This window comes from Tachysurus fulvidraco, chromosome 24, assembly GCF_022655615.1.
Source record: "Tachysurus fulvidraco isolate hzauxx_2018 chromosome 24, HZAU_PFXX_2.0, whole genome shotgun sequence".
Classification (NCBI taxonomy): Eukaryota; Metazoa; Chordata; class Actinopteri; order Siluriformes; family Bagridae; genus Tachysurus; species Tachysurus fulvidraco.
Window position 1 is genome coordinate 18,643,738 of NC_062541.1, and position 12,202 is coordinate 18,655,939.

The window sequence follows — 12,202 nt, forward strand, 5'->3', positions numbered from 1 at the left end:
AGAAAGCCTCATGTTACATATAATCTTCTGTTAACAGTTATAAATCGAACGAGGAATATGTGTATGTAAGAGGGCGTGGAAGGGGTAAATACATCTGTGAGGAGTGTGGGATCCGCTGTAAAAAGCCCAGCATGCTGCGCAAACATATCCGCACACACTCTGATGTCCGCCCCTATCATTGCGCACAATGCAATTTTTCTTTCAAAACAAAAGGTGAGTTAATTTTCTTTAGTAAAATACTGTGTGTTTTGTTTGTCTGCAGACCAGATGTAACATTGAAACTACTGACAGGTGAAGGGAATAACATTAATGATCTCATTATACCCCGACACCACTAAAGGGCTGGGATATATCAGGGAGCATGGGAGCAGGCAGTTTTTGATGGAAGATAGAATTTGATTGATTTTGACATGAGTCAAATGGTGATGTCTAGAGCATGTCCAAAACATCAAGTCTTTTGGGGTTTTCCTATCAAAGGAAGGACAACCAGTGAATTGATGACAGGGTCTTGGACATCAGTGTGTCATTTATGTGCGTAGGGGTGCCATAGCCAGTATGTCTGGTCTGATCTCACAGACATGTTACTGTAGCACACACTGCTGAAAAAGTGAATGCTGGCTCAACCATCACGTGGATGGTTTGGTGTGTGCCGCTTACCTTTGGTTGGAAATAGCACCAGGATGCACTATGGGAAGAATGAGAGACAGCGGAGGCAGCATGATGCACTGGATAATGTTCAGCTTGGAAACCTTGGGTCCTGAAGTTCATGTGCACTTACTATATATATGACCCAAAACAACATCAGATTTTCCCAGAAGTCCCAAAAGCAGACAAAGTGAACCCTATCAAACAGATCAGACAAATATATTATACTTAATAATAATTTTTGTATTCAGCTAAATGTTTTTTTATTTAAAGAACAGAGATATATTAAAGTCTGACTTTCATGACATGTGTTTGTGGAAGAGGATCATTGCAAAAACAATGGAGATTTCTAAGGACTTCAGAAAAAGAGTTTTTGTTGTTGCTCATTGGGTTGGAAAATGTTACAAGTTCATTTCTAAAGGGTTTGGACTCATAGTCATATAGATCCTTTACAAATGGATGAAATTTAAAACCATTGGTACATTCCCAGAAGTGTTCAACCAATAAAGATCACTCCAAAAATCACGACATGTAATAGTCTGTTTTAAATGAGAAGCATTGTTTTGGAGAAAGGAAAATACTGAATTCCAGCATAAGAACCTTATACCATCTGTGAAACATGGTGGTGTTAATATCATGCTTTGGGCTTGTATTGCTGTATCTGGGCCAGGATCTTGGCATAATTTATGGAATTATACCAGTGATCTCTAAATGAAAATGGCAAGACATCTGTCCATTAAATGAATCTCAAGAAAAAATGGGTCCTACACCAAGACAATGATCACAAGCACCCATGTCTATGTACCAAAGAATGATTAAAGAGGAACAAAGATAATGTTTTAGATTGGCCAAGTCAATGTCCTGATTTTAATCTAAAAGAAAAATTGTGGAAGGACCTGAAGCAGTCAGTTCATGTGAGGACAGACTAAAATCCGTACTCTTCTGTGCTGAGGAATGGAAAACTAATTATTTTAAGCTATTGTACAGAACTGATCAAAAGTTACCAGAAACTTTACTTACAGTTATTGCTGCAAATGGGCTCACAACAGATATTGAAAGCAAAGGTTCATGTAGTTTTGCAAGTCACAGATGTGTCACACACACCTTTTGCTTCATTTACCATAATCTCTTTGGATATGTCTGTACTAGCTTTGCACAAGGAGATCGGGGAATATTTGCCCATTCCTTCTTGCAGAATTGCTCAGGTTCAGTCTAATTCTGTGGTGATTGGCAAAGGACTGCTCCCTTCAAGTCCATCCACAGATTTTCTATTGGATTTACGTCAGTGCTTGAACATGGTCACTCAATTACATTCACGTTCCTATCCTTAAGTCACTGCGTTGTTCTTCTGACAGTATGTTTAGGATCATTGTCATGTTGGAAGGTGAATGACCTGCACATCTTCAGCTGTCTAGCAGAGGGATGCAGGTTTTCCTCAAGAATTTGGATGTACTTGGCATCATGTACTTCAATCCTGACCAATCACCCGGTCCATGCTGAAGAGAAACACCCCCATGACATAATGCTGCCACTACCATGCTTCATGGTAGGTATGGTGTGTTTTGGGTGGTGTGTGCTGTGTTTGCTTTTTGCCAAACATAGTGCTTGGATTTCAGTCCAAAAAGATCAATTTTGGTCTCATCAGACCATTGGACCTTTCACCAGATGGTGAAAGGTCTTTTCAGTTTTTCAGAAAAAAGACTTCCTTTTTGCTACACTGCCATACAGACCAGCGTTGTGTAAAGCTTGTGAGATAGTCACATGCACATACTGACGAGTCACATACAGAATGCCTCGAAAGACCTTCAAAGTTGCCTTTGGCTTCTTGGTAGCTTCTCTGATCTATATTCTCCTGGCTTGGTCATCCAGTTTGGATGGACGGCCTGATCTAGGCAATGTGTTGGTGGTACAATATGCTTTCCACTTCTTAATGATGCTCTGAACAGTACTCAGAGGGACAGCTAAAGCCTTCTAAATCTTTTTGTAGGCTTTTGGGGGCAATTAGTGTGGTGCTTGATCTTTAAGTTGATTTGTTTCACCTATCAAATTTATAATGGTAAAGTCTAAGGGGCTGAACACTTTAACAAACCAAGTATTTCACTAATGAATTTTTAATAATCATTCAGAATGTTTTAAAATGTTATTTTGACTTTGATGGTGAGCTTTATAATATATACATACAACTCAATAAAGTTAGAATTCATTTATTCTATTTTCCAGTGTGTAATGTGCCAAAACGTAAAGGATTTTACAGGATATTTTGACCATGAGTTTGACTGTGTGTATTTTGTGTTTGTGTGTAAATGTGTGTGTGTGTACCCACAGAACATTCATGCAATTATGTAATTAGCCAGTTGTGCAGCAGCAGTGTAAAGTATAAAGTCATACACTGATGGCCAGCAGCTTCAGGTTATGTAACCTTCCGAATGAGGAAAAATGTGATCTCAGTGACTTTGGCCATTGCATGGTTGTTGGTGCCAGATGGGCTGGTTTGAGTATTTATATAACTGCTGATCTTCTGGGAGGCTGATATGTAGATGACACCCTGTTGAAGGAGGACAATTGAAATGGCCAGACTGGTTCAAACGCAGGAAGGCAGTAACAGAAAACTTGTTTCAACAAAGGAATTTTTCTAGCATCTTGTGGAACCTATGGCACAAATAATTGAGACTATGTATTGAGTAGAGCCTCCCTTTTTTCTCTCAGAATAAACATACAGTTGAGTGGTCATTCTCTTCTGATCTCTCATCATTGTGTTTAAGCCTACAGACCCACCATACAGATCTTTTGACATGCTAAAAGTTGATCCTAACTCAAACACTTTACATTTTTGGTGAGCAGAAAAGCATCTCTGATGGCAAAACAGATCAAACTGTGAGATGAAAACTACCAGATTCTTGTTGTTGGCTGACAGGATTGGATCTTGATGTGGTTTACTGCGGTTGTATATCATCCACTTCAAGGTTTGATGTGTGTCCTGAGATGATTTTCTGCTAGCAAAAACAAAAGAATTGGCCTTTCTGATAAGACTTTTAGAAGTGACGGGATATACATACCCACACTGTATATACCATATTATACAAACTGACTATACTCATCTCTGCAGTCCTCTTAAAAAAAAAAAAAAAAAAGGCCAACATGATTCATCCCATATTCATCTACCCACCTTTTACTGCAGAGAGGCATACACTATCTCAACAGCTTACGTTCCTTTAAGAACTTCTGTAACAATTGCTCAACCAAAACATGGAGGCTCAGGGACATTTGTGTATCCACATCTCTGGCCATGTACCACTTCTACTTTGGTTGAACCTGTATGTTTCCCCATTTACACAGGAAACCTTACAAAGCACATGAAGTCCAAGGCCCATAGTAAGAAGTGTATGGAGATGGGAGTTGCCGTTGGTGTTACTGAGGACCAGGAGACTGAAGACTCAGGTTTGAATATATCTAATATTAATTCTGTTAATTATATGATCTATTCAAGGGGAATATTATAATGTAATATAGCATAGCAACTGTAGTTTCAAAAGCACATCAATAGCAAAAATATACCATTGCACACAAAGACGGGAAAGAGCAGATGGAGAGCAACATAATAAAGCTCCTGCTTTAATTAAAGAACTCTACAATAGTCACCCTGGAATATTTACAACACTGCACTAACACATCTAACCACAACTTGCCCATTAATAGGTTTACTAATAATAACCTTTATTCTGATTGTCCTGCACCATATTCACTAGCAATCCTGATCAGTTGCAATGCTATGGTGTAATTAAAAGATTCTAAATGCAGCAGCTTCCCTTGTTAACTCTAAGCACATGTGGGCGGCATGCACAGCCTTTAGTGAAGGGAAATGGCAATATCTAATTTTAGTAAAAAGCTTTCTCTCATTCCAATTTATTTTTTTATTTTTTTAAACCACATGCACATGGGGTTGTAGGTGCAAAAGAATATACGGGTTGTTTTGCAAGTTTGAACAAGTTTGTCTACTGGTCTATTTATCGGTTTAAATGCAGATTTTGCATTGCTGTATATTAATAGGCCTGCTTTTTTATGCAGAATGTGTCAGGATAATTCCGTTATTCTGTACAACCCAATGTTTTTATGGTTCTCAATATATTTGCTATCTAACACTTAAACACAATACATAATTATTATTTATTTGTTATGTATGATAATATTTTTTCTAAATTTCCTCAGGTTGTGATCACGGACGAACAGGCAATGCAGATCGACAGGATTCAGATGGTGATGATTCTGATGGCCCTGATGATGAGGATAATGATGGCGAGGAGGAAGATGAAGAGGACAGCCAGGCAGAGTCTGGCCTATCTGCCACACCTTCAGTATCTGCCAGCCCCCAGCATCTTCAATCAAGCCAGGGTGATCCAGCACCAAGCTCCCTCCTAGCACAAATGTCAATCAGTCCAAACCCTAATCCAAGTCCTCTTCCTCATATTCCAGGAACAAAACCCCAGGCACTGGACATTGATTCATTTGCCATAACCAGCTCAGTGGCATTGGTCAGACAGATTCCAAGTTCTGCTGTTTGCTATATCCATGGCCCCAGCCTCTCTTCTTTTGTCTCCTACCCAGCTCCTACCTCAGAATCCAATTCCTCTGACACAGAGTCTGTACACATGATGAGCCCAGTTTCGCCCAGCAGACAAATGTCCATTGATTATCCTGACCTTGATGTGCCTCCTAGTCCACCCATGCCAAGCAAGAACACCTTGTCTGGTCAGGTGAGATATGTGTCCTTTCCATTTTACCTACCTCTTTCCTATGTCTGTCAATATATACTTTACTATACACATCCACTGAGTCCAGCATGGCAGTTATCTTGCAAAAACTAATTGGTGAAAAGGTTCATTCATTTATTTTTAAATTATTAATACATTTGCACCATGAAATAATAGGTTGTGTACAATTTTTATTTACACAAATAAATATGAAACTGAATCCATAATAATGTTTTACAGGATGAATCACCCTCTAGTATTTCCCAAACCGTAAATGAATCTAACTCCAATGTTGACCGAAGCACACAAACATCTTCAGATTCCCTTCAGGGATCTTTGCACTTTCCATCTCTGGGTCCAGATCATGAATCATGCACTGGAGCCACTACTCGCCTCTTCAGTCACCTCCCCCTACACTCCCAGCAACCTACTCGCTCCCCTCACAGCATGGTACCAGTAGGTGGCATCCAACTGGTGCCTGCTGGATTAGCAGCATATTCTACCTTTGTGCCCATTCAGGCAGGGCCCGTCCAGCTCACCATTCCAGCAGTCAGTGTAATTCATCGACAGGCCAGCAGCCCCCTCCCAGTGTCCAACACCTCACCTCAGCCCCAGGGCTCACCTTGTCAGCCACTTGTTGTTCAGGAACCAATCAGTAGTGTCCTACCCTGTTTTCCACTCGGTCAGGTGGCAGGGCTTCAGACCCTCAGTGCTCCCCAGGCTACACTGCAGCCTGTTGGCATGGAGACACTGAGTGTGGTGGGATTAGCCAACTCCACCCATCTGGTGCCACAGCAAAATCTCACACTAAATGCAGCACTGGGTGTGCAGGTGCTGGCAGCCAGCCCAGCACCTCAGAGCAGCACAGCCTCCCCTGGTCATATTCCTGGCCTGCAGATCCTCAACATAGCCTTGCCAGCTCTAATCCCCTCCCTTAGCCCCCTTTCTGCTCTCAGTCCTTTGGTCCCAGACAAGCCAGGCAGTCCGGAGGGAGTGGCCTCAGTTTCCCTACATACACACGTAGCAGAGTCTTCCCCAGTATCTTCCCCCTCTGGCAGCTTTCCTGCAGCCTGGCCAGCAGCAACACCTGTAGCAGTAGTTCCGGTAGCTGTAAAGCCCTTGGTGGAAAAAACCCTGACTAGTAAACCCTCTAGAAGTGGAAAAGATGCAGTGCTCAGCCCAAATGATGCAGAAAAGGCCAAATCAACACCACAACCACATCCCTCCTCTTCTACTGAAGGAGAATCACAGAATGCACAAAAGGCATCATCAGTGAATGTTGGTGAGTCAAGACTGCAACGACAACCTATCACCAGGCAACCGGTAATCGATGACTTCTACAATGCCTCCAGTGATGATGAAGACAGACTTGTCATTGCTACCTGAGAGTCCTTAAAGTAAACTCAGCACTTGCGTCTATTGATCTCTGTCAAATGATTTAGCGCTTTTTTTGTAAAACTTTGTCACTTTGTAAAATTGAAAACACTTAAGAGGGTTAGCAACTTTGCCAGCCACCTATAAAGCACACTTTCTGACATTCATAATTGTATGTGCAATCATAAATGATGACCAATTATTATTATTATTATTATTATTATTATTATTATTATTATTATTATTATTATTATTATTGTTTTTTTTTTTTTTTTTTTTTTAACTTGTTTTTGGTCACCACCTGTTTTTTTTGTACATGTTGTACAGACACTTGTGCCTTTTTGGAGTTTGTTTAGAAACTTGTAAATATTATCTTCAAGTTTAAGCACTTGCCCATGCATAATTAGCCTAGAAGTCATGGAAATAAGTCAGAAAAAAAGAATGGAGGAAATTCATTTTATTTTCAAATGGTTGTCTATAGTAAATAAATGTTGTACTGATATATGGACATATTCCATTTGGGAAAGTGTTTTGGTGTACAGATGTTGTGTTCATCTATTTATTATATTACATCTAGTGCCCATTTGATCTCCATAAGTCCTTAAGTGTGTGTAAAATGGTGACTTTACATGGATGTATCTACACAATCAAATGTATCAGTAAAAATTGTTTACAACTGTACTCATTGTCAACTTTTGTTAAATGGATATCTTGACAGTTTCATTCATAAGTGTTACTAATTGGGGACTGACAAATATTATCCTGTAAAGAAAACTTTGGATCATATAATGATTTTGTAATGGTGTCAGAGATCTTCATTAGATCTGCATACTCATTCCATACCATTGAGACTAGCTCATGGTGATGCTAAGTGGCAGAAAAGCATTACTGCAGCACAAAGGCTGAGGACATGCTGTACAGAAAGGCAGCACATGGAACCAAGTGGGTGGGGAGGATGTTGCCTAGATACCATACCCACTGTAAGTGGGAGAAGCACTAAAATACTACTGACTGCTTGGTTTATCTGAGAACACCAACGCAGTATGTTGAATGATGTCTAAAAAAATAATAAAACTTGGACTATCTAATAATGTCCTCAACATGCGATGTTAATAACAAAAGATTGTTATACTGTATGATGTAACATCCCCACAATAAACAAAAAAATGGTGTGTGTATATATATATATATATTTTTATATATATATATGCTTACATATATATATATATATATATATATATATATATATATATATATATATATATGCATACATATATATATATAGCATGTATAATGGAAATAGTAATACTATTAATAATACAATGGTAAATTTATAGTGTTAACCTTATTTAACTTCAATGTATTCCACTGAATCACCAAGGTTTATCCCCTTCTCTTTCCATCTTATGGAATGTGCCCAGACCACTCATAATACATTCACAAAAGAGTCATGATCTGAGTTTAATGTAATCATTTAATCAAGTTGTGAAAAGCTTTTACATGAAGTGGAAACACTCAGTACATATGAAAGGAGGTCAAACTATTTAGTACATAATGTTTAAATATTATAGTAGGTGAACATTTAGATACATGACGTTGGTGCAGAACCTGAGCATGTGATATAACGCCGGTATTTGATGTACATAAGATGCTGTACTGCATGTTTCTTCCCCTGTGACACTGTCATATGTACACACAGGTCTGTCCCTGTGAACAATGTGCTACAGACCACTGTTGTGGACTCAACTGGGTCATATTACACTTTTATAGTTTCTCTTCTCGCCTGTAATTCTGGAGTCGTAGCTGAACATCATCAGACTCCCAACAGGAGGTGATCGGAATAAAGAGCACTGGATTGGCAACCAAAGTAAATATAAGCAAATGCATTCATTATGAAATGCAGAAATTGCGCTGCCTTGTCGTGCATCGTATCACTGCATTAAATGGGAAGGTCACTGCATACCTGCTGATTCGTATGCCTTTGGGATACAAACATACACCATAAAATGTCGACACAAAATAAAACCAAATACTTTCGGTTTGCAGCAAAAGACCAAATTTTACCTGTCGTCTTTACGCACTCTGGCGCCATCTGCTGTTCAGACATTCATGCTGCAACTATTTGTGTTGGAAACGTGCAGAATTTGACTCGACCTGCTGCGCCTCCGTACCCTGGAATATTGGAACACGAGAACTTCTTATCGCGACCTCCACGTTGCGTGTCAGTGACGGTAACAAACAACACTGCCGTAGACAGCACTGTTTACACGCCACGGACAGGCGCGAGGCTGGAGGTGGTCCATGGTGGCAGATATATAAAGCCACTCCGGGAGGCAGGTGTAGGTTTTACAGCAGATCAGACCAAAGGATTACTGACTCAACGACTGTAACGTAAAGGGAGGCAACACTGCTACTTATTATTATTATTATTATTATTATTATTATTATTATTATTATTACTTTTTTTTTTTTTTTTTTTTACTAAATACTATTTGCGTTCAGACATAAACTGGATTAAAGACACCTGAGATTATTTCTTTATCATGGAATTATGGATCCTTTTGCCCATGTTGTTCATGCTTTGCTCAGGAATCTTTCACACAGGTATGAACTTTCTTATAATCCGCCCAAAAATGTTCTACATTTTCAGGCATCATGGCATCATAAAATTAAAAACAAACAAAAAACAACAACAACAACAACAACAAATAATGGATAATACACGTAAAAAATAAACTGTACACAACTAATAAAAGTCTGTCACAAATATAACCACAAGACCAAAAAGACCTGACATTAAATAAAGAAATGTAGATTTTATTTTATATTACCAGGCCACGTTAAATAAATAAATAAATAAATAAATAAATAAATAAATAAATAAATAAATAAATAAATAAAAACTTAAGGCAGATGTTTGATTTCTCACTTTATTTAGATACAATATGCTTTTTACTTTTGAACACAGCTGTACCGGCTTCAGTCAGCACGCGCCACTCCAGACTCAAGCGATGCTCGTGCGCTACTTTTCTGGATAAAGAATGCGTGTATTTCTGCCACTTGGACATAATTTGGGTCAACACGCCTGAGTAAGTCTTTAGACAGACGTAATCAGAATGTGTCCGTATTGGGAAGCTTGAATGCGCCTTGGTGACTTTTGACCCTTGTTTATTAACTGCCTTCTGACTCTCCTCTCAGACGCACTGTATCTTATGGACTTGGCAACGCGCCACGGAGGAAGCGCTCAGCGCAACAAACATCTCGTGCCGCCGACCTCCTGCGCTGCCAGTGCGCACAGAGCAGCGACGGCACGTGCATGTCCTTCTGCAACACAAGCAACCCGTCAAGGTAAACGCGCATTTACCACTTTATGGTTAGACACGTGTAGGGAAACATTCAACATCGGTTCCCTCAGCCAAAACACCCCAGAGCTTGCATGGACAAGTTGTAGTGCTATTTGTGTAGCGACTTTTCAAACTGGAGATTCCACGAATTTGAAGGCGCGTAAAAGAAATGCTCTTCTCATATATCATGGTATGCTCTCTCTCTCTCTCTCTCTCTCTCTCTCTCTCTCTCTCTCTCTCTCTCTCTCTCTCTCTCTCTCTCTCTCTCTCGCACACAGGCGTAAGGCAGCGCGTGACAAGGTGTTCCTACCGCCGGCGGCTGTGCAGAACAAGAGTGCAGAAAAGACCTGGCAGCCAAGAAGTCTGGGATTAAAAGGTAAGACAAACCACTGAAGCCTGAGAAAGATGATACTATAGATAGGTGTGCAAAATAAATTTGACACCACATCATTTATTTATAGACAAGTATTTTAAAAAGTAAAAAAAGTAAGGAAAGAGAAGTTGGTAATAGCACTGAAGTCTGTTATAGACTCTCACTGACACTCAGTGGCATCTTTCATTACTTTATCACATTGTGATTCGGTCATTAATCAACAAGTCTCTGTATTCTATAAAGTTTCTTTCATTATTGGCTAAAATTTGTTTGTAATGATTTCACCAAAGGGGGGCACGGTGGCTTAGTGGTTAGCATGTTTGCCTCACAACTCCAGGGTCGGGGGTTCGATTCCCGCCTAAGCCTTGTGTGTGTGGAGTTTGCATGTTCTCCCGTACCTCAGGGGTTTCCTCCGGGTACTCCGGTTTCCTCCCCCGGTCCAAAGACATGCATGGTAGGTTGATTGGCATCTCTGGAAAATTGCCCGTAGTGTGTGAGTGTGTGAGTGAATGAGAGTGTGTGTGTGAGCCCTGCGATGGGTTGGCACCCCGTCCAGGGTGTATCCTGCCTCGATGTCCGATGACGTCTGAGATAGGCACAGGCTCCCTGTGACCCGAGAAGTTCGGATAAGCGGTAGGAAATGAGTGAATGAATGAGTGAGAGTGATTTCACCTAAATGAAATGTTAGGTTGATCTTGTACAAATCCAACAGCTCCCTTTGTGTGCAGGGATCTTAAAATAGGTGAACTATCATTTGCAAGGGCCACCAGGATGCTCCAGCTGTTTCTGAAGAAATGGAGAATGAGGTTGTCCCACAACACTGAAAATGCTGCCTCCTAGAGGCTGGCACACGGCACAGGACTGTACAAGCTGCACCAAGACAGGGGCTTTCCAAGCAGAGACACCTTGTCCTGAAGCTGCTAGTGAGCGAGCATATGCCACACATCCTCAGATGCCAAATCCTTCACACACAGGTTCTCTTGCAAATATGGCTTCTTTGGTAATAGTGTTTTTACTGCGAGGCTTTCAACTGTGGATTTTTGTTTGAGGGAAAGAAAACAAGGACCTATTTGAAATCATGATGTGTACAGTAAACGAATTGAAGCTTTTTACAATGGTGCAAAAGTGAATTATATATAGAGTGCAGTAGTGTGTCGGGTGATATAAACAGAATGTTAATTAATGCTAATTAAAAAAAAAACTGGTAGGACTCTTATCTTTAGTATGTTCTGTTCTTTTTTCCAATCTGTATACTGATGTATCTGTAAGTCTACTGGATATTTATTCAAACATTTATGGAAAATGAATGCATTTAAAATCAAGCCATATTGGCCCAACTGATTGTCAAATTTCTATGAAATGCTATTATACTGTATCCACACTTGTGGTCTGCATAATAGGAAATAAAAAATTGGTATTATTTAAAGTATAATATATTTATTTCTTTTGTTATTTTGGTTCTACAGAAATTCTGTCTGCATACAGTATACAGTTCAGTGCACAATTCACATAGAGTGACATAAAGTGACAATGTGTTAAGTAGGATCCAGAGTGGAAAAAGCTAGAGCCCCAAAATAAATGCTGGCTGATTAAACAAATGATCTGGTTGGAAGTGATGGAGAATGCTTTAACAAACTCTGGGTCTTTATACAGAGTAAAGTACACCAGGGTGCACAATGCCCTTCTACCTGCTAATAAGACAAACATAAGGCATTAAA

At 39.8% G+C, this 12,202-nt stretch overlaps 2 protein-coding genes across 8 annotated transcripts in view; both read left to right on the forward strand.

Moving 5' to 3' along the window:
* The window catches only part of hivep1 (HIVEP zinc finger 1), a 48,137-nt gene extending 40,689 nt beyond the window's left edge, over positions 1-7,448 (forward strand). For all 7 annotated transcript variants that reach the window (XM_047808286.1, XM_027144378.2, XM_047808288.1 and 4 more), the window contains 4 exons: positions 38-213; positions 3,982-4,083; positions 4,852-5,396; positions 5,634-7,448. In XM_047808286.1, coding sequence (XP_047664242.1) covers positions 38-213; positions 3,982-4,083; positions 4,852-5,396; positions 5,634-6,779 — 1,969 coding nt within the window. In that variant the 3' untranslated portion in view covers positions 6,780-7,448. The remainder of the gene's footprint in view (positions 1-37; positions 214-3,981; positions 4,084-4,851; positions 5,397-5,633) is intronic.
* A 1,481-nt stretch (positions 7,449-8,929) lies between these two features.
* On the forward strand, positions 8,930-12,202 carry edn1 (endothelin 1). Its single transcript, XM_047807641.1, is given in 6 exon segments — positions 8,930-9,371; positions 9,736-9,856; positions 9,966-10,115; positions 10,390-10,412; positions 10,415-10,487; positions 11,213-12,202. Coding segments are annotated over 6 exon segments (540 nt in total). The 5' UTR covers positions 8,930-9,310; the 3' UTR covers positions 11,325-12,202.